At 35.0% G+C, this 22,931-nt stretch overlaps 1 protein-coding gene across 1 annotated transcript in view; it reads right to left on the bottom strand.

The window, feature by feature from the left end:
* Positions 1-22,685, bottom strand: part of CNTLN (centlein) — a 190,657-nt gene extending 167,972 nt beyond the window's left edge. The window contains 3 exon segments of the mRNA XM_064736784.1: positions 9,473-9,557; positions 21,602-21,690; positions 22,677-22,685. Of these exon segments, the coding sequence (XP_064592854.1) occupies positions 9,473-9,557; positions 21,602-21,690; positions 22,677-22,685 (183 nt within the window).
* Positions 22,686-22,931: the final 246 nt, after the last annotated feature.

Below are 22,931 nucleotides of genomic sequence, written 5' to 3'. Positions count from 1 at the left end.
ACAATAGCTCTTTCTTGTCTTAGCACTGAATACAACAATTTTTTCATGGCAGAAGGATGTTAAAATTATCTGTCCATACTTTGTGTGAATAGGCACAAATAAAAGATTTTAAATTAAAACCTTGTTTTTACTCATTGTGAGTTTACACAATACAGTAATGTATGGAGACAGAGAAAGTGGTAACAAAAGCTACTCCTCAATGCTAGGAGTCTGATTCCCAAAAAAAAAGTGAGTTAGGATACAACTATGAGAACTTACATATTATTTGATATTAGAGATATCATCACTGAAATTCCAGTCCTTAGTGAAATATTTTTTAGTCTGATAAATAAAAAGCAAGTAAAGAGAACTATGTAACAACAGCTGTACATATGATTATTGCCTTAAGTGCTTTCCAAATTTTCGTATTTTGGGAGCAGAGATTAAAAAAAAGTTGGAAAAACCAACCCCTAATTCTGCATTTTGAAATCAATCAGACTGCACTACTAAATCAGTATTGCATAGTAGCCTATATGCAGGCTTGAGAAATGTAAGTAAGAGTGGGTTTTATTTCACATGAAGAAGTTAACTCATACATAAAAACAACCTAGGAAAACCACAAAAATGACATATCCTTCAATGCTGCTGCTAATACAGGAATGCAACAACACAGTGGGTGCTGAAACACTTCACGGAAAAAGTCAAATCTATGCACCACAATGATAAAGGAGTCCATCTAGGAATGCAACAAAGGTGCATTTGATTTCTACTATCAAAAAGGATCATGGTAACAAATAAATACTAAATTCTGTGCTTTCCTCATTGCACTCTAACAGAAGCTTTCACTGCAGAGTAGTCCACTTCCAATACATCACTAGGAGAAAAAAGTTAAAATTAATATAAATGGATGAAAAATTGAAGTACTGAAAGTACTGACATTATTTGAAGAAATCCTGATATTTTCTGCAGAAACAAAATTAATTTAGTAATTAAATTATTTTATTAAAAATTAAATGCGGAAATATAACTTCTTTAAAGTTGTTCTTCTCAGAATTGCTACTTCAACATTTTGTGACATATCTTCTCCCTTTCATAATTCCTTTTCCCTCACCAGGTAGTTGAGGTTGACTTACCACACTTTCAATGCCTCCTCTTTTTCCAACTCCTATTTTCATTTCTAGCAAGAATTTAACAATAAGTTTTCACCATTAAAAATGCTCCAGGTAACATTTTATACCTCCCCTTAATTAAGCTTTCTTAAATTTTTCTCTGTATTTTTTCAACTTTATTAATCCTCATGGTTCTTGAACATCTATATGCATATTTAACAAAAAGCATTGCTAGTCATATTCTCATACAGTCCTCCAAAATAAAGAAAAAAAAAAGGAAAAAAACCTAACAAAATAAATTCACTTTTTTTCATCTCATGACTTCTAGATTATACAGATCTAGATCTAATCTAGATTAGATTCTTAAATTATTTTCAGACACAGGACAAACAGAAGTTTAAGGCAAATAGTTCACAAAAAGGCAACCATATGCCATGAGAGTCACCAGCTGCATTCTGCAGTCTGTACAGTGTCCTTTTGGAGTCTGAATGACAACAGCTAGTTATGATATAAAATGAGTTATTTTTAAATCCATACTTCTCTGAATGTAAAACACCAACAGTGCTACCTGATTCTACTGTAGATAGATTCTAGAGCATACCCATATTCACAGCTTAATATTCAACTTAGAACTTGATTCTTAACAAGGATGAAAAAAACCAATGAAAAATAGCAAGTGACATATCATGCATTTAAATGTAACACATGTATTTTGAGTGCATATTCCATTTGTAATTCTTATTACTTTTCATTCCTAACCTTCTGCCAAAACAATCTTAAACTAAAAATGCACCCACTAACAGAGTAATTGAAGTGGGGGAGCTCAGTTGATTTTCATGCCACCAAAGACTTTTCCCTTGTCCAGTCCCATGCTATCTAGGATTCCCTGAGATAAACCAATTTAAAAAAATGGTTTCTGTGAAAAAGAAGTATTGACCTGCAAGCAGTTATCTAGAAATCCATTCCTAAAATGAATGACAAATTATGAGCATCAATTTCTATCAATATTAGACATGAAATACATGATAAAACATGAAAACTTAGAGATGAATAGAAGGAAAAAAATTCTTATAAACTGTCTATTAAAATGTGCTTTCATACCATATATGTGCTGTTGGAAAAGGACAGGTCTGCTTTGCAGGGAGTAGAAAAGAAAATCAAGATTCTTTAAAGCATTTTTAAGAGGATCAAGTAAAATGGTTCTACAGAGAAGGAAACCAGAAATATGAGCAGGTGACTTCATCCTGCAGGTGATGAATATGTTCTTACTTCTCTACTATTAGTCAGCGTTGCACCTGAATTCTCACCTGACCCATAGATTAAGGAAGGGTAAAACAGCACAATCTATTACAAACACTATGTTCCCTATTGCCCTCTTCGGACTTCTCTGGTGTGATTAATTTGGTACCTTCCACAAAGTTTGCTATCTTTATCGAAACACCTGGATTTTTCAAAACTTGAACACGTGGTGCAAAACAAACAGTGGCTGTATGCAACTCTAGCACCACACTTTCACTAGCAGCAATGGAACCGTCTCTTACCAGCAAACTTTTGAGTAGGCCACAGCATGGAGAAAACTATTTTTTTGATGTGCACCATCTCCTTTCCACTCATGCTGGTCCTTACAGCTCCATTGCAGCATGCTCCTTCTCTCGTTCACTAAAACAATACTTTACTAATATTTTCCTCAATATCTTACAATCCTTTGTATCCCTTTTGCTCTGTTCCTTCTGTTGTACAGATAGAGTGCAAGCAAGCACCGCCAGCAGCTGCATTTTTGCACGAACAAGGGAGCTAAACACTGTTTCTGGCACATGTGGTTTTCTACAATAGGTTTTCCATCTCTGAAACAAAGAATACAGAAGCTCCTTGCTCAGAGAAAGGGAAATATTTAGAGGCAGTTTTTCGCAAAAACACACCTCTAATTTGTAAATGAGACAGCATTTTATCAAAATAGAAAATATGTAGCTCCATAATAAATTCAGTATCAATACCAAGCAGTATAGCATGTATTGCAGTAATGTGTCTGCTGCACTTAGAAATTGACTGTCAATTTTACTCTACTGAGCTCTCAGGAAAACTGTAGTAAATACTAATAATATAATCTAAGTCTTGCCACAGCTAGTGATTCTCTGCACCAGGACAGATCAGATTTTCTATACAACTCCTAATACAGCGCTGTATAGCAATACCACCTTATAAATGTAGTCTCTGCTCTTTCCTCTCTTCTTAGCAGCTCTACTTTGAAACAGCAGCAGCAGAGCATTCTAGGTCAGAAAACAGAAAATCCAAATTATCTTTTTATCCTCTATTCTCTCTACTAATTTCAAATCAAAACCAATATCCTGCTAAGTGAGCTTTTTTCTTATCTTCATTGAAGAGCACAGTCTTGACAGAACCAGGCTTAGACTTTTTTTTCTATGCTTTCCTCTCCAGCAAGATGTATACAAGGTCCTCAAAGTGAGTTAGCTCTCTAGAAGAGTGCATGACAATCTCAGATCTGCAGGAATCAATACCTACCAGCATCCTTGCCTGACACAGCAGTACTTCATTACACTTCTATACATCAACGCTGCCAGATCAGGTGTAGTAAATAAAGAACAGCTGTTGCTGTGATCACCTGTTCTGACAAGCTCCTTCCAAAGTGTTGTCAGCAGATTCATAAGGCCAGAATCTAGTTCCACAGGGCATTGCCTGCTTCCTTCTGCTACTTGATCCTTGAAGTATAACAATTTTCTTGACTTTCAGGAAATCAGCCTGTATTCAAGTAAGAAGACGCAATACACGGAAATTTCCTCACCAAATGTCCTTAAACAGGGAATAAAATCCAACCATCTTAAAACCATACTGACTTTAGAAGTAAAATAAAGTGTCACTACAATGACCAACTAATATACTAAAAATGGTAAAGAAGTTAATATCTTATACAGTAAAAACAGCTTCCATTGGCTATAGAAACCATTTTTAGCTCAGACAAAGGGCTACTCTGCTTTGATGATAACTATTCTGGGCTGAAAAAGAAAACTCCCAGCTAGACACTAGCTGACAAGAGGATGAATGAGAATGAACATAAACTCCCTCTTCTTTCCAGGTTTGACTACCAAGCTCTGCTCAATATTCAAGAAATCACACGTTTCAAACTAGTGTACTGGGCAGAGGACAAGAGACATCACATTTCTTTAGTTACTTTTCATTTTTCTGTCTAATCCAAGTACAGGCATCATTTCTGCAGAAACACCATTAAAAATATGAAGGCTGAGTAATAAAGACCCAGAAGCTTTACCCAACTTCAGGAATGGGTACTCATATGAATTATTGAAGACGTAGGGCATAGATTTACAGCACACCTATGTAGACATCCAATAAAGCTTCTTTTCTGCAGAATTAGGTAAGAAAAAGTTAAGTTTAAAAACTATTTCCTCAAAATGGAGCAAGCTACCTCACAGAAGCACTTTTTCAAGTGGTAGAAAAAGTCTTCCTACTGGGAATTCATACAAAAATACTAATGAGCTATAAAGGTACACTGTAATTTAGAGCTTATTAATTTCTTCAGTCAAAAAAGCCCACAGGTATCAGCCATAGTCATCATGCTACCCAGGCAGCATTCTATCAATAAACCAAAATCAGCAATTTTCTACTGTCTGTATATTTTTCTCCCATGTTTCTCACAGATATCAGCTCCTTAAAAATGTTTCCTTCCCTTAATTTTATGAGAAAACTAACAAAAAGACGTCAAACAGAAAGGCAAAAAGACATATGATAATTCACTTTGCAGTTCAAAGGTGCTGCATAAAACACAGGTTTCACCACTGAAGGCTGATCCCTTTTCCAATGCACAACCTGAGACACTTTTTTTTTTAAAAGAAAAAAAAAATTGTTACTGTCCTCTTCAACATGCTTTGTCTGCATTATATATAAATCTTATTCACTGGACCAACATTTTGTGCAAAGAGTTTATAAAATTCATATAATCTCAACACTGCTGACATTCATTGGAACTCCTTAGTATGAAAATTATCCTCAGGTCCCTCATTACCCAAAAATAATCAAGCTTACATGCTACTGAAAATAAAGTATTTAGATGGTAATAATGTCTCTATACATTTGTTCTAATTTAATAAAAGTATTTTTATTACAAAGAAAAATATAACCAGGCAAAGGTACAAAAGTAAAGAAAAATTTATCAGTATTAATTAATGCTTGAAGGTAGAATTATGCTTCTTTCAATTGGACCCATTAAAGAGGCTTTAATATAGATTTGCACAGCAAGCTGAAGATTTTCAAGAGCAGATAATGAGGCAAGCTAGTACTATTTTAACCCCTCTAGAGTATAATCAGTTGATAAGGTTTTGAAACGTTACAAGGTCTAGGACAAAAAGATTAGCTTTAGTTCCTCCAGATCAAAATTGAAAGCTAATTAATTAACAATGTTATAAGAAAAGGTTTACGGCTATTTTTACCTGCCTTTAATGTCATCTTCTAAAGAAAACAGGTTAAGATATTTTAATTTATCTATTGTGTGAATGGCAGAAGACTGTTCCGTGCTCCAGCATTATCTGCTAAACTAATTGCTTGAATTTAAAAATTTCATACATTCCCCCAAAAAACTCATCTTACATTTAAAGATGCAAATAGCATTGGTGATCTATTTAAGATACACACAATTATTATAAATTAAATGCAACATGTTAAAAATGTTTCCAAATAAAAAAGACAATGAAAATATGTTTTGCAGCAACGTACCTATCAGTCTTCAGAAGAAGTAAAATCCTAAGAGAGTGTCCCAGCCACTTAAACATAGCAGTTAGAAATTCTTTTCATTGAAACAGAGAAGTTTCAATGCATACATGTCAGGCATATATAACTGCTAAGAATAGAGTTTTGAGATGCTGCATAAAACAAAAATAACAGCAAAAAGTCAGAATAGCACTCAAGACACTAATCTCAAAGGAATAGGATTTTTACCACACAGCATTTACAATAAATATATCCGTATGCCAGATGAGGCCAAGTTGTGACTATCAGGACCAAAAGTTACCACTACACCAATTAAAAAAAAAAAAGCAAGAAGGGAAAAGTACAATGGAAAACTCAAATACAATACATTCTGTGTTGAATTTATGTGCAATAATAGACAAGAATAATCTTAAGTGCTTTAACAAATTTATTTGTATCTTTGAATGGTACATCTTGAAATCATCCACACTAATTCATATTTTAAATTTTTAATACAATATGAAGTTATGGAATAAACTCATGAAAAGAAAAAGGTCTTATTCATGTATATAAAACTGAAGATTGCAACTCCATAATTTAGGAGCAGAGAAAACCTGAAGTTGTACTAAGTAAACAGAAGTTCAACGCATATACTGTAGTCCAAAGATACTGGACAGCAGAAGACTTGAAAAATTATGATTTATACTTTCATCCGTAAAGCCACAAGTCCCATTTTCATAAGTATCTGAACACTTTTCTTCATTGTTAGGTTATACAAATGTGATCAACGATGATATTACTTCTGAATCATAGCTTCCAAATTTACTATTTCACTTGATTTTCAGTAATATCCGTTAAAATAGAAACTTCTCTAATACTTGAAATATCTCTTTATTAATTAAACTTCTTTAGCTTTCAGGTTGAGCTAACTACATGGATGTATCTCATCTAGGCTGTGGAGAATATGCTCTCATATTTACAGAAATTTTTTAAGTCCTTTTAGGCATGTCAGTCTAAGCAAGACTAATACAAGACAAGAAATACAATCTCATGTTCTTATACAGTTCTGTTGTTATTTCTAGAAGCAATAGAAGCTTACATCTATGCCAAATGATGAGACAGTCCATTGATTTTTCTTTTTTCCCTTACTCAGCATTGATTTATACAATCAGCTTTTTGGGGGCCACTCAGAAAATCCTAGACAACAAACCCTACAACAAATTACCTTGTTGCAACTGGTATCTCTGTGCGATGCATGAAGGCAAAGAGAAAAACAACAGAAGAAATGACTGGCTAATCTCAACTTCCTAGATGTAAAAAATTAGTCAAATGAACAGCCTTCAAGTCTTCCTGTCTGCACTTTACAGAAAAGAACATTCATTACCATGACTGTCAAAATGCACATTTTCACACACAACCTATTTGCATGTTAATTACATAAATAGTATATTTTCTTCCTTAGGTGAACGAAGAAGAAGCATATTCAGTAATACAAAATAAATAAGAACATTACATTGTTTTTTAAGCCAGCTCCATTCTTTGATATCAAATCACTAAAACTTGGCACTCAGGAAGCAATCCCTCTCTTGATTCAGTCCTACAGCATCCCAGCCAATGGATGAGGCAAGAAGGTCAGCATGACATCACCTCTGTACACGGCTTTCATACACAGCACTGGCAACATCTGGTGCCCTTCACAACCTACTCCCCCAAGTCAATGATACGCTAAGGGAAGCTGATTGTAAGGGCTGCATTAGAGCTGTGATGACCATCAAAACAACTTCTGTTCTCCTCATCTGTTAGAATCACTGAGTCACAGAATATCCTGATTTGGAAGCAACCCACAAGGACCATGAAGTCCCACTCCTGGCCTTGTACAGGACAACCTCTAAAATCACACCATGTGCCTGAAAGTATTATCCAAATGCTTGTTGAACTCTGGCAAGCTTAGTGCAATGGCCATTTCCCAGTGGAGCCTTTTCCAGTGCCCAATCACCCTCAGGGTGAAGAAACCTTTCCTAATATCCAACTCAAACCTACACTGACATCTCCAAGCCAATCCCTTGGGACCTGTCACTGGTCACCAGAGGGAAGAGATCAGTGCTGCCCCACCTCTTCCCCTTATAAGGAAGTCTTAAATCCCAATGAGATCTCCCCTTAGTCTCCTCCTCACCAGGCTGAACCAAGTAACCTCAGTCACTCCTGTCTTCCCTCAAGGCCCTACACCACCATCATTACTGCAGTATCCAAAACCTGCCCCCAGCGCTGGAGGTGAGGCTGCCCCAGCTCAGAGCAGAGCAGGACAATCCCCTCCCTTGCCCAGCTGTGATGCTCTGCCTGATGCACCCCAGGACAGGGTTGGCCCTCCTGGCTGCCAGGGCACTGCTGACCCATATTCAACTTTCTGTGAACAAGGATCCCGGTATTTTCTGTGGGGCTAGTCTCCAGCCTCTCAATCCCAAGTTTTTATGGATATCCAGAGTTTTACCATCCTGTTGACAAACTCTTCTTTCCTGGCTGCCAGATTTCCATGGTTTTAATTACATTTACCAGTCTCTTTCCATTTCCACATGGATGATATAAATTCATTACATCATCAATTTCAGATTTCTGATCAATTAGAGTTTCAGCTCCTGAAATTGATCTGAAACCACAGAGAGCAACCTCATGGAGAATGCACATCCCAGGTTCAGACACTGCCACAGCAGGGAGCCTTCTTAAAAGCACAGTACTGCATACATATTCCTATAAAGGTCTTCACAGGTATTTTGCCTTTCAGGTAAGGACAGGGCAGAAATCATACACTGCTGGCTTCTAAACATGCTGTGTGTGTATGCACCAAACAGATTACACATCACACCTACGGCCACAGACACCACACTGAAACTTCAGCCACTGCTGTAATACAAATTAAAGTTTATTCAATAATAAACAGTATTTTAATTTTATTTACTGTATAATTTTTCAGATATTTACATCTTTCATAGATCTACGCATTATATGCAATGTAATACATTATATTACATCTAATGTATTAAATATTGGATATAATTCTATAGTATATAAAGTATATAATATACTTCATAGATTATATACAGGATACAGATAATCTACTATATATACATTACACAGTCTCTATAACAAAAAATTATATAATAAAATACGACATATTTTTTGTACTTCATATCATATATAATGTATGTTTTCTATATATTTGTTTAAATATGAATGGATTAAAAAATAAATAAAAGGAGAAACACCACCAGTTCAGTGGTGTTCCTTGTCAGGCAGAAGGTGCATCACGTTTATTATTTTGTACTTGTCAGGATGGCAAATCTTACCAAGATGTGCATGGGCATATTACAACCAGAACACTCTTCTAGACTTAGATCCAAGTTTAGGTTAGACTATAGGGTAAGATGAGGCAATGAACTGACAAGATTTTTCAGAAAAAGTTTAATCTAAAATGACATGAACTTTTCAGGTAACAGATCAACCGTTTGAACAACACAGAAGAGTTTGAATAATACTTCATCAGAAATTTGCAATCTCTGAATCACAACTTTTTTCTTAAGAGACAATAGCAAACTATTTTCTCCTTTTGACAAACATAAATGTGTTGTCAATGACAAGTTTTCTTAACTGCTCTATTAAAACATAATACAAACCGGTTCTAAAGATTCTATTTTGCTGTCTTTGGCTTGCAAAACCTCTAAAATGCTTCTGTCCTTAACTTCAGCTTTCTGTTTTTCTCTGGAAACAAACAAAAAAATAGACACTTTATTAGTCATAATTTGCAGTTAATCATTTGAATTTTTCATGTCCTGATAATGAATGTCATTTTAAAGCACAGAAAATTAAATTATCTGAAGCTGACAGGCCCTGCAGAATTAATCAGGGAGCATATGGCAAGTGACAGCAAATTACATCTGTAAACATCTAACACAGCTTTGTTCAAAAAGAAACAGAAATAAGAGGTCTTAATATTTTTAAAGCAGCTGAAATTATTGGTTTCTCACTCTTTCCCAAATGTAGAAAAGTGTATTTGAATACAGAGTGAGCAAAATGCCTTTGCCCCTTCTCTGCAATGTAGAATCACCAAGCTACTTCAGTTTGTGAAGTCCTTATCTCACTTACATGGCATTTTTATGTCTGAAACAACACTTCTGAACATCATGGATAATTATTTTTCTATATTCCACAGGGACAGAATGAATAACTTCTACTAGCAGAAGAAAAAAGACTCAGAAGCTTGAGTAAGGGGGATGAGCAGAGCCACAATAAGTGCACATCTATCATCACCTCTGCAACACTTTGGTTTGTTTAACAAAGTACCTCACTTCATTGCTATCTTATTTCTTAACTGAGTTCGAACACTGATGCCCTTGCTGGCCTCCATTTTAGGCAGAAAGAAAACAAATGTCACAACAGTAAGGATATTCATATTTCTTAGCACAAAAGTTCTTATCACATGTATGACTAAAGGGCTGAGAAATATATATTCCCTAAAAATGTCTGAACATCTCAGGCAATTGTAGCACCACAGCTGACAGAAGCAGAAACTCACTGAGATTATCTCTGTTCTCACAATACAGTTGAAACTTTCATCAGGGCTGGTATCAGCCACCTGTGGAAGCTTGAGAATCCCACTTGAGCAACTCTTCCTCTACCAAATAAGGAATATTTCAGAGCTGTAAGGGAATGAAACACTAGTACACATGAGTCTGTAAATCTGTCTAAATTGGATGAAAATATCCAGCTGTACACAAAAGGTTTAATCTGCCAAAGCATTCTGTAACAGTGGCCAATAAGGATAGTACATACATGAAGGATTATTTTACTCCACTAATAAGTATTACTGTGTAGTCTAATGCTATGAGAGATTTTAGAAACTAAACTACACTGACATTAATAGACCATCCAATAACGTGGTGGTTTTTAATAAAGTTCTATGACTGCTAAAATATCTAATCCAATCTTGAGTAAACAAAGAACTAAAGAAAAATGGTATGGAATTTGAAGTGAGGGTTTTGGAAATTCATGTCTCATCTAAATACCTCTCTCCTATTTCAAAAATACAGCAAGAATATGTTGTAGGACTTGAAGAAAACTAAGAAAAAGCTATCTGAAAAGGCATGCATTTAAACTACATTTCACTTAAGAAAAATAAAAATATATGGGAAGCAGTCTTAGTTGTATTGCATTTAAAAAAAAAAATCTTCTTCATAAAGAAAATAACTCAGCGCTGTGAAATCAGATGATGAATATTCCAAATCAGATGATGAAGTATTCCAAAAGACATTTCATATCTGAAATTTATCTAACATTTTAACTGAGAGGCAGAAATTTAACAAAAAAATGAATATCAGATACTGACCTTAAAGCATCTGATTACCTCCAATCAGAACCAACAAGCCATCGCATGATAGGTTGCTAGAAAGTCATAAGCAGTAAAATAAATAGTATGGACAGTTTTTCATAGTTTATTGTTGCAGTTTCAGAGACAGACAAGTGACATGAAACTCCATGTCCATGCAGGAACAGCCAGCATTTATCGAAGGGCAGACCCTTTGATATGGGCTTAAAATTTCTGGCTCACACAGAGTTGACTGGACAAAGGTCTCAACTCCGCCCAGCTCACTGGGCAATGATGTGGGTGCGTCCTTGGGCCAAAGGAACTGGCTGGAGTCCCCTCATTTGAGCCTGAATTCAGCCAATCAGTTTCATACTTGGGGACTTGTTTACTTCAATGAGCTAACAAGACAGCTTGCCGAGTAAATGTCTATCAAGGCCAAATTGTTTGTGCAGCTACAGACCACCTATAGCTGTCACAGTTTATATCTGAAAACTTAGAGGAATGTAACTCAGTAGACGTGATTACAGAAATTCATGCAAATATGAAATCATTTAATGCATTCCAAAATTGTGCTATGATGTCTTTTCAAAAACAATAAACAGGTTTCAAAACATGACAGGTTATGAGGCTATGAAACTGATTTACCCTGCCTGTAATATGTATCTAGCTAACAGAAGTCACACAGTCACACTCTCAGTCATGTTTTAAAACATGGTAAATGACTTTCTGGTAAATATATAAAACTTTGTACTAAGACAGTAGAAACCCTTAAGAACAGGAGTTAGTAAGCAAAAATGTAAAAATGGCGGAATAGTTTATGGGTATAATACTTAACCCAAAAGTCTGTGAATGTTCCTGAAGGAGACATACTGTTTCATGATAGGTACAATGTAAATGAAACAAAAACTGTTCCAATTTAGAAATACTAATGCTTCTTCATATTAAATTACTTTGCAGTGGGATCTTAAATGGCTATCAACAATTACCCTTTCTGAAAGACAACAGTTGAAGTAATCAAACCCCAAATATTTGGGGAGGAAGGTTATCACTCTTCCATAAGCATGCTACACTACAATCTACCTGAGGAAGTGACAGACCTATATAAATCTGAACTGTAAGAAATGTAACATTCAAAGTTTCCTCACGTCTTAATTACAGCTAGACACCTTAAGATTAGACACACACTAGCTGATTCAAAATCCTAAGAGCTTTAGAAGACAAAAAGGAAAGTGTCTGCATGTGACTATTCCAAGTACTTTGTAGTAAAGTACTTGGAAGAGTCCAGAGCAGACACAGAACGAATCACACCATTAGCCATGCACAAGCCCCATGAACAGCATTGTTTCCAAATCTCAGAAGTATCCTGACCTTAAGTCTACCACTCATGATACGCCATCATTGTCCCATCTCCTCTCTTAAAGTCAGACTTTCAAAAAGTGAGACTCAATCAAGACACAAAAACCATATAATCAGCTAGTCTCCTAACTGAACTGTGCAATCATCACTTGAAAATTATTATTAAACTTGTTTTCTAATGCATTAAATGATCTGAAAATCTGGAAAGTTAGATACGTATCCCTAAGGAACTTCAGAGTTGTGAGTGGTTAATTTTTTAAACTTATTTTAGGGAGAAAACAGAGGAAGCAAATAAGGGAACCAAGAGCCAGGTAAAAGAACAAACAGCTGTGAAAAACAGTATGCACAGCTAATTCTGATTTATTATTGGTAGTTAAGAATCTTTTGAGCCCTCTGACTTTAGGATGTGGTTTCAAAACACGGGTTCAAAGAATAAAGTCTGAGACTGGAGAGGAAAAAAAAGAAACAGATCACTGTTAAAGCAAAAAATACACCTGTAACAGAGCTACATACTAGATAACAGTTCACAGCACATTTCTAGTTAAATGCAGCATTTTCCACCTATTTCCCTTCCTATTTTCCTTCCAATGCTTGGTAAAGCACTCCTTTAAACAAAGATGTCAAAGAACACAGTTTATAAACAGAGATCTATCATCACAATCATGAGTAGGAAAAGTTTAAATAAATTTAATGTATTTTGCCCTTACGATGTTTTCTTTCAAGCTTTTCTGGATACCACATGCTTCTAATGCCCCCAAAAATCGTTTCACATGTAACCACCCACAGATAAAGAAAACTGCTTTACTTATTAGAAGTTAAGTACAAAATGGAAGTTGTCAGAAGCCTAAAGTATAAGCTGAAACCTCAAATGCAACTTTATTAGCAGTTTCTCCTCATGGCATAGGACATTTTCCCATGCTTCTTACAGGATAGCTCCCCACAGATAATCAAGGTAGTATTTCAGACTGGAACTTATACATCATATTTGGATCTGCTGTCACACTGTAAAATGGGACTTTATAGGAAATGCAGTCATCATCTCTTCTTTTTTAAAAGGGTAACAAATACTCAGAAAAAAACTCTTTGAACAACTTCAATCCTTGAGCTTTTGTATTTAAAATGTATTCTTAAAAGTCCACTGGAATATGAGGGGGGGGAAAACTCAGGCACTGTCAAGAAGCTGATGATGATCAATGACTGAGACAAACTCCTGTTTAGCTAATTAGAATCACTGATGAGCAATAATGATGTGAGCTAAGAATATTTGCAGACTTCTTTAGGATGAAAAATGGAGTGAAGAGAGGCTGTCAATTTGTACAAGTTCTAAGCTCCAATCAGTTTTCCCATGAGTACTACCTATTTTAAATGTTTAACACAGATGCATTTAGCTACAAAGATTATCAAGATTCAGCTTCCCACAAAAATGAAGAAACGGATAAAATATTCTTAAGTTTGACACAGTTCTCTATTACAATTTTCTTCCTGTATTATGCTCTACTCAATTATACAACAAGACAATGCTCTTGATGTTTGCCACCATTTTAATGGCTTGCCAGCAGTGAAACATTAGACTTTGAGGAAACAGTTATCCATGAATGAGATATGAAAACAGCAAAAAAATTAATATTTAAAAAACCAGAAGTCTGTTCAAGTTTCTAAACAATATCCTTCCTAAAATCTTCAGCCAAAGCAGTATGAGAAAAGAGCTATCCTGTACTGTACCACAAGTCTTCATGAAACAAGCACTTAACCATTTGTGAAGAAAAAGTAACTTGGAGTCGTATACAATTATGTCACATTTACATCAATTAAATGAAAATAAATTTAATTAATAAACTGAATTTGCTGTTCACATGTTTCATGGAATGCATCCTATCAGTTTTACAAATCGCTGAATTAAAAAAAAAAAAAAACAAATAAAAAAACCCAACCAAAAAACCCCACAAACAATAAATCCATCATCAACAACAAAAACCACAAAACCAACCAAACACCAAAACTAAACAAAAACCCCCAAACATCACAACACCAAAATCACATCTACAAATTTGGTCTTTTAACAGAAAGTTAAAGTTACACTGCAAACTTTGGGCAGTGTGTTAAACAGTAAAGGTTGCATTTTAACAGTGTATCTCTAAATATAATAAACTGCTTCCAGAAACAATGTGACTTTTGAAACACATTTAATTGATTCTAAAGGGCTGCAGAACTAGAAAGGCTATAAAATATCAGCTGGTGTGATGCAGCTTTAATTTGATTACCTTATCTCCCTGTCCTCCAACTTCCAAGTATTTTACAGACTTCCATAATTCACACATTCTCTGTTTGTATTAAATAGATAATTAATCACCCACGTGCAAAGTGAAGTTGTAGAGCACAGACTGTCAACATTACGGTAAATATGGACCAATATTGTAATTACTGTGTACAGTCACATCTCTGTGATTGCATAGTCATTGGTTAGTAGAAACAGAGCCTATGCCTTAATCTTCCAAGAAGAAACCTCACTGTATTTCCATGTACTAAGAATTGATTTTAAAAAAAAAGCTAAATCATTTTCACTTAATCATGAGTTAAATTTCATCTAAGAGTCTAGAAAATCCTTATACTTCATGAACTACAATTGATAGACATAATTACTTTTTTCTTTTAATACTTATAGTAGTACTTATAAAAGATTCAGACAGCATGGAGCAATGAAGAATTTAAATTAATACCACAATTTGCACTTTTCTAAGTGCTCTTCTAGCAGTAGTTACTTTCTATAAAAAATTATATATACCTATTTTTGTTTCTTTACAAAAATAATTAAGATCTAATTACAAATGTTAAATGAAATTGTTTCCTTAGTAAATTATCTATAGAGCCAGTTCTATATTACATGATCTGTATCAAATTGAAAAGGCATCATTACAGAAACACAAATTTTCTTGCATCTCTAACTTGATTGATTTAATTTATTAGATGATACATTAAGGACTAAGACTCTTATTTTAAGAATATGATGATGTCTTATTTTAAGCAACATACATAAGATACTAAATGTATTTTTACACTAAAACAGTACAAAAAAAGGTGACATTTTTGCCCAATTATTTTTGCCCAATAATTTTGCAAACATTTTTCATCTAAAATACACAAGTCTTTTACAGTGTTCAAAATATCAGCACTTCAGAACAGACTGCTTTAACATCTGCACATCACCAGGGTTTCCCCCAAGGATTTTTAAATGATGCCTGCCTGTGCTGAATAAAGTGCTAACTTGCACCTTGCATTTCAAACTGTGTCCTGAGCAGCCATCCAGTTGGTACAACACCAGCTGAATTCCCAGAGGCCACTGTTCAATCAGGCTTGACTGCAATTATCATGTCAATATTTTGTGCTCCGATATGCAGATATGCACACATGCAAACTGCATAATACCTTCTTCTCCATGGAATGTTGACTTATGTTCAACGTTCTGAGAATTTTTAATGAAACAGGATATTAAACTTTCATTAACTGTAGAAAATCACAATTATTTGACCTTAGCCAGAAAGGTTGTACTCTTATGCTCTATTATTCTGTCCACTATATTGTGTGATAGTAACTGGACAGTCCACTGTATTTTAAAATCAGTGTGACAAAATGGTAATGACTTAAATCTTGTTTACATCATTGTCCCTCCTGCCATTGTGTTTCGTGTTAATTTGTAAAAGGGTGTTTTAAGAAAGCTTCTATACAATGTTTATCGTCCCCTCAAAAAGGTGTGAGGTACACATTTTTAATTTTTTCAATTAACTTAGGCATCTAAAGTGTTCATTCATACAGCACATTCACTTATTCTTTTTACATAAAAAGTACTTGCCATTTTCAGTAAATCTGCATATCAGCAGTCAGTGAAGAATCTGTGTCAACCTGTTTATTGTTTTTCCACACTCTGCTATTCACAGGATGCTGCAAACCACAGCAGCATCCTGTGAATAGCAAAGCTCCTGCAATTACCTTTCCAAAAATTCTTTGGTTATTTTTGATCTCTTGCTTTTCCGCCATATTTCTGTCCATCTGTTCACCTTTATACAGATGTAACTCCTCAGGAAGAACAACAACAAAACTCTCAATCACTGGCACTAACATTCAGGTTGCCATGTTTATTAAGAGTGGCCTGAAATGATAAATCCGTTCTTTGCCTTTGTTAAGACCTGCAATACACAACACTTGAAATCTAGATATGGAAAAACATCTGCATAAGGCAGGCTTTCCCAAGGTAAGTATACCATCTCACATAACACAATCCCCATGTACATCTACCATGTCTTCTATCATTGCCACAGTTTGATCGTTAATGGATCCTTCTACATTCCCCTTCCAGAAAAAAGGGAAAGAGTCAGCTAGAAGCCCTAGAGGAAAATTAGTCTGTTGACTTGTCATGCTTGCATGTACTACAGAAAGAAGAGTCTTAAAGCAGAGTTTTGAAGTTCACAAAAATATTTCAAAACCTTTCACACTCTCATCTGAACCCAGCTCCATTTCAGTTTACACATACATTTACCTAATAAGAGCTATTTTCTAGCAACTTTTTTTTAAATCATAAAAAAATCTTTCAAAAGGCAGATAACTAGAAATAGCATACTCTTTACATAATACTGAGATCAATAGTATTTAAAGTAGCTGGAAAGTACACTAACATGAGTAGTAGTTTTACAATGGCTTGTTTAAAATACCTGGAGGCTTTTACATATCCCAAAGGCATTTCTCATTTGCACAGTAAAGATAATTTTTTGTTTATATCTGAATATTAAATTGGGAATATAGTTACAGTTAGCCAGCAAGAATTGCAAAGACTGCTGAAAAGTACAACATCATTGGTATATTACAGGAATCAGCAGCACAGCCATAAAAAAGTACAAGCTATACTTTTACAATTTTAGGGCAAGAGAACTTCTATTTTGGGGCCATGAAAGCATTGGAAAATAACAAACAAATAACAGCAAGGTACTAGTAATTTCTCCCTATGCCCCCCAAATTAAATCTTTTATATTTTCCTGGTTCGTTTGGAAAAAGATACTCTAACGAATTTTCTAATGTTATAAATACAAATGACCCTACTGTAAAGCTACTATTGCCCACTCAATTCCTCCTAATATTTATCTTCTTTTCTTCATCACACACCTGTGGAGTAAGTTGTAAGGTTCTAAGAGAACATTCTGTCCTGCATCTTTTTATTCTCGCAACTGTAATCTTGTGAAAAGAGCCTAGCTGTCTCTTCCATCAATTTAATGACTGAAATATACTAGACAATATTGTCTGATTCTTTATATAAATATATATGATCAAGGAGGGTACACATGCCTGTGTTTTCTTAGGTTCTGTCTGCTTCTGTTACTTATCTGGCTAATATGACCTCAGGCAGTCTCAAAGATTTGGCAGGGAATGGAAGTTTCTGGGTCATGGAATTTTTGGTGGAAAGAGCACATTGAAAAATGAAGTTATGCAAACACTAGTGGTATCCATGTCACAAGAAATAAAAAAGGTTTAAATCCATCCCATTCTTTTGTTTCTATCTCAGAATCTCACAATAAGCCTGAGTAAGATAGAAAAAGTTCTGAACTTGAATATGACTCTCTGTTGTTCCTAATACAGATGAGACAGAAAAACAATCTGTAAGATTTAAATCTTTTTTATCAGATTTTAGTGTAAATTTTCAATTTCCAGCTCATCTGAAACTCTGTATAATATAGAAAAACGGGTTGCAAGCAGCACAGATCCTCCCAAGTGGCACACTTCATAAATCATCTTGCTTGTAACAGTTATTTGATCATCCCATCTTTTAAACTCTTTAAACCTATGTATTTTTCCCAGATTAACAAAGCCAAAAAATCTATTGTCCTGTAATTTTCTAGACAGCAGCAGTGGTAGATAGCAGATTCCCTTTAAAGGCAATCAATGTACTGGAATTAAGATAAACTGATACTAGCATAAAAAAACAATATTATTTACTCCTATAAGGTAGGGAATAAGACAAAAACTTATCTGAAACGATGAGTGTGTGAAGAAGTGCAGTCATGAAACTGAAGTTACTAAGGAAATCACTATGGAGAGTAATAACTGGAAAAGTTAGAATAGAATTTATGGGGCTGTAATTTGGTTGTGCAGAAGTTTCACAGGTAAAGTTGGGCTAGAAACTATTTCCGAAGAGGCAATTAGACCATTCTCAGGCAAAAGAGATGAAGATACATCAATTAAAGAGAAAAATACACACTATTACTCCATCTGTCAAATCAAAGCAACCCAAAAGTTCAAAGTTGTGATTAATAAAACTCCTATATACTTGAATGGGTTTCATCCACACCTATTCCAGGGTTCTAAGGAGTAATGATAACACCTAAAAAGATGCTGTGGAAGCAATTTCTTCTTTTTTAATTCCATAATTCAGAGAGGCATGGAGAAGCTGTGATATACATGTATAGCCTTGAGCTCAAAAAGGTTCTAAAGCATTAGCGTAATTCTAAAGAGTGGAGGACATAAAAAAACTAGACAAGCACGTTATCAAAAGTATGTTGGCAGGCTTTCACATAGCAATCATCAGCTTCTAAACAGTGCAAAACACATACAAAAAATTTGAGCTTATTATTCTGCTTTTGTCCATCAAGGTGGTATAAAAGAGCGCCATATTCACTGTAACAATAGGATAATACACAAAATTACCAAATTCTGTTCTAAATAAAGCATAAAATAATTTAAAGCAATGGACATCTATCATGCATAAGAATATTCCTAGACATGAAAAATAATAAACAAAGAAGAGAGACTTGTGTAGGCACACAATTCAAGAACTCCAAATAATTCATTTGTTGACCATTATTTAAATGTATGCTTTCTAACAGCTCTATGCTTCATATCATCCTAACATCCTGATTATTTTTTATATACAACACAAATAAAGAATGTTAATACGCCTGAATACCTTCTTCTGCCTTCTTAAGCTTCAGGTAAAAGAATTACAATTTTCCGCATTGTTCAGCTATCTATAAAATGTGGCTAGGACAATAAAGTTTTTTAATTTTTTCAGTATAGTTGTGCTTATATACATGCAATGCATGTTTACATATATTAAATGCTGTATTTATAGGTTTTAGGCAGTTCTCTCATTTTTTTTATGTTTTATGAAGGAAGATGAATTCTATCACCATGTCCTCATAAAAACATGACCAAATTTTATTAGGAAACAAATCATTATGGCTTTCTATTTCAACCTAAATGAAGAATGCTACAAATTTGTGCATCAGTCTTCATCTTATGTTAAAATTATTTCTCAAATCAAAGCAGAAAACAATAGTAAGGATAGCATACTGTCTAAACAGCCAAGTTATTACTCTGTGCAGTACATATCCAGCAGTTACTTGATATCATCAGTGGCGATCGTATGTGAACCCCCAATAACAGTTCTCTTTAAAATAACCTGCATGTCCTTACACCATCACTGTCTTCCTCTAGATATGAATCCTTTAGAATATTACCTCTAGTTACATGATCACAACTGTATTTTTGGACAAAAAATTCATTCCAAAATTTAATTTTCGACAAAAATTTCACTTATGGAAGGTAGAACAGGGCACAAAACTATAAAAAACTATTGACAGAGAAGGGATCTCATCAATATATATAAATATCTCAAAGGTGGGTATCAAGAGGATGGGGCCAGACTCTTTTCAGTGGTGCCTCAACATGAGGCAGAACTTCTTCATGTTGAGGGTGTCAGAGCACTGCCCAGGCAGTTTGTAGGGTCTCCTCTCTAGAGACACTCAAAACCCACCTGGACACATACCTGTATAATCTGCTCTAGGTGACTCTGCCTCGGCAGAGAGGCTGCACTAGATGATCTCCCAAGGTCCCTTCTAACCCTAACAATACCATGATTCAGTGAAATGCACTCCTAGCTAAAGAAATTAATACTGTATTTTCACAAGTGAAAGAACATGACAAAAGAAGTCCAGGAAGGAAAGATGTGAACAACAAAACGTGCCTTCTAAGATCAAAGCACTCAATGGAAACCCAAAGGAGCCAGGAACCCTCATGAATCTACAACAAGCTTCCCAAGTAAAATTGGCATGCCATTTAAAAAAGTTAAAATCCATTATTTTTTTCTTTCTTAAAAAATCCCCTTATCCCCTTTTTCATTTTAAAAGAGGGAACTCTTCACACCCTTAGAAAATTGAGTGTTTCAATTCTGACAGCCAACTCATTCACACTCTCCTTATCTTTCACCCACATAATAATCTGAATTCATAAATATTAGTATTCCAAAACAAACAGTTTTGTTTGCATACCGTGATAATTAACTAACATTTACAGGAATCAGATGATAGCAAGCATGATGAAGAAATCATCACCATCACTGTCCTCAGAGGAATAAGCTGCAGAAGTAAGATCCTGCTTGTCTGTATCAATGAAGATAGAAGCTTTTACAGTCAGGGACAAGTTCCTCCCCCAGAGGGTGGCTGGGCACTGGAACAGGTTCCCCAGGCAAGTGGTCACAGCACGAGCCTGAGAGAGTCCAAGAAGCATTCTGACAGTGCTCTCAGGCACATGATGTGATTCTTGGTGTGTCCTGTGCAGAGCAAGGAGTAGGAGTCAAAGATTCCAACCTCTTCCAATGCAGCATGTTCTATGATCGTATGACAGTTATTTCTTCTATTACCAAGCCTTAGCTTTTCACTTCCTCAAGAATTCAGATAAACACAATTTATATATAATTGTTACCCAACAGCTTATGACACTGGAAAATTACCAGTCATTTTCATCCTCTTGCTCTTTCAACAGGAAAAAAAAATGGCAAGACATTTATAATTTTAACATGATATTGAACCGCAGAACAGCAGTTTCAGTGAGAACAGATTTTAAAGCATGCTTCAACTTGCACCAAAAAAAAGAAAAAACTCTGCAATGTATTCTAGGCACTCTTGATGAAATTTAACAATTAAACTTTTTCAATAAATTTTTAGAATTCTACATAGTTCTCAATTAGAAAGATAAAGAATATGGTATCAGCAGGGGAGGTTGGTTGCTTTTTGGTTTTAGTAGTATGTTAAATCTTCAAACTCACCTTTCCACAACCAAGCTGACAGCTTGAGTAAGATCTGGCTTTGACACCTCGAGATGTTTCCAAAGAAACTACACTAATTCTTTATCAGCCTTAGAAATAGGAAAAAAAAAAAAAAAAAGAAAAAACACATTACATGTATAATGCCTTTTACAGACAAAAAAGGTTATACTGAGCATATTCAAAAGACAATTGCCAAGAAAGTCCTAACCTAGTGAGAATTCCCTGCAAGTTAGTCACTGTTCTATGAAAAAACAGCCGATGGCTCTCTTGAATAAAGAAAGTTTTAACCATAGAGAATATTGAAGTAAAATAAACACTTACAATCAACATTAAAATAGTATGCAAGGTAACATATGGCAGCAGAAATGACATTATTCAAACAAGGCTGCCTTTTGCTATTATCTGTTACTGACACAATTTCTATTAAATACTAAGCCTAGAATACCTGCTTCAGCATTAAGATTTACCACATGCAGCTCTTTATTTTAAAAAATGCAGCAAAACAGTCTTCTAACACACAGGCATCTAACCTGCAGTATACAGAAGTTTCTGAAAGAAAACTCAAGTGAGCAAGGAAACACTGTTGTTTACAAACAGACTTCAGAAGTTTGTGAAAACTAGATGTCACCTAAAAGCTTTCCCACATCTGTATTTTCTACTACACATCAGCTGTTATTTTTCACTGGTGTCTTGTTATTTCAATATGATTTTATTATTGGAAGCACCAATATCAGTTATTTTACAAGCTAAACCCATTTGTTGATGATATAAAAATATTAGGGGAGAACAATAAAGCCCAGCAAAAGATGAAGACCAGTAAGACAATATGTGCATATAAACCATAATCCAGACTAGGAGGAGACCTACTGAAACAGTTTAACATAAAATTAGGAGCGGATAAGCTAAACCCATAGCATAATGGCAGCTAGGCCTATTCAAAAGGGAAAAATAATTAGAGTGCAGCTAGGTCTACTAGTGTTTTGGAAACAGAGAACCATTTAGACTGGAAAAGACATTTATGGTCAAGGCATCCAACCAGTAACCTAACATTGCTACAAACACCACAAATCCCTACGTGCCACATCTACGGCTTTTAAATACTGCCAGGGATGGCAACACACCACCTCCCTGAATAGCCTGTTTCAGTGCCTGACAAGAAGTTCTTTCTAATGTCAAATCTAAATGTTAAAAACCAAATTGACAAAAAGATCTTGTAATTCAAGACCATTATCAGCTTATGCAAAATGCACTACACCAGAAAGAGTTCATCTTTCTTAAAAGCAGAAAAATTTCAACTGTCTTTCACAGGTTGTGCACAGTCTTTAAAATG

Source organism: Zonotrichia leucophrys, chromosome Z, assembly GCF_028769735.1.
Source record: "Zonotrichia leucophrys gambelii isolate GWCS_2022_RI chromosome Z, RI_Zleu_2.0, whole genome shotgun sequence".
NCBI lineage: Eukaryota > Metazoa > Chordata > Aves > Passeriformes > Passerellidae > Zonotrichia > Zonotrichia leucophrys.
Note: the sequence above shows the minus strand (reverse complement) of the source record. Positions and strands in the feature narration are given on the sequence as shown.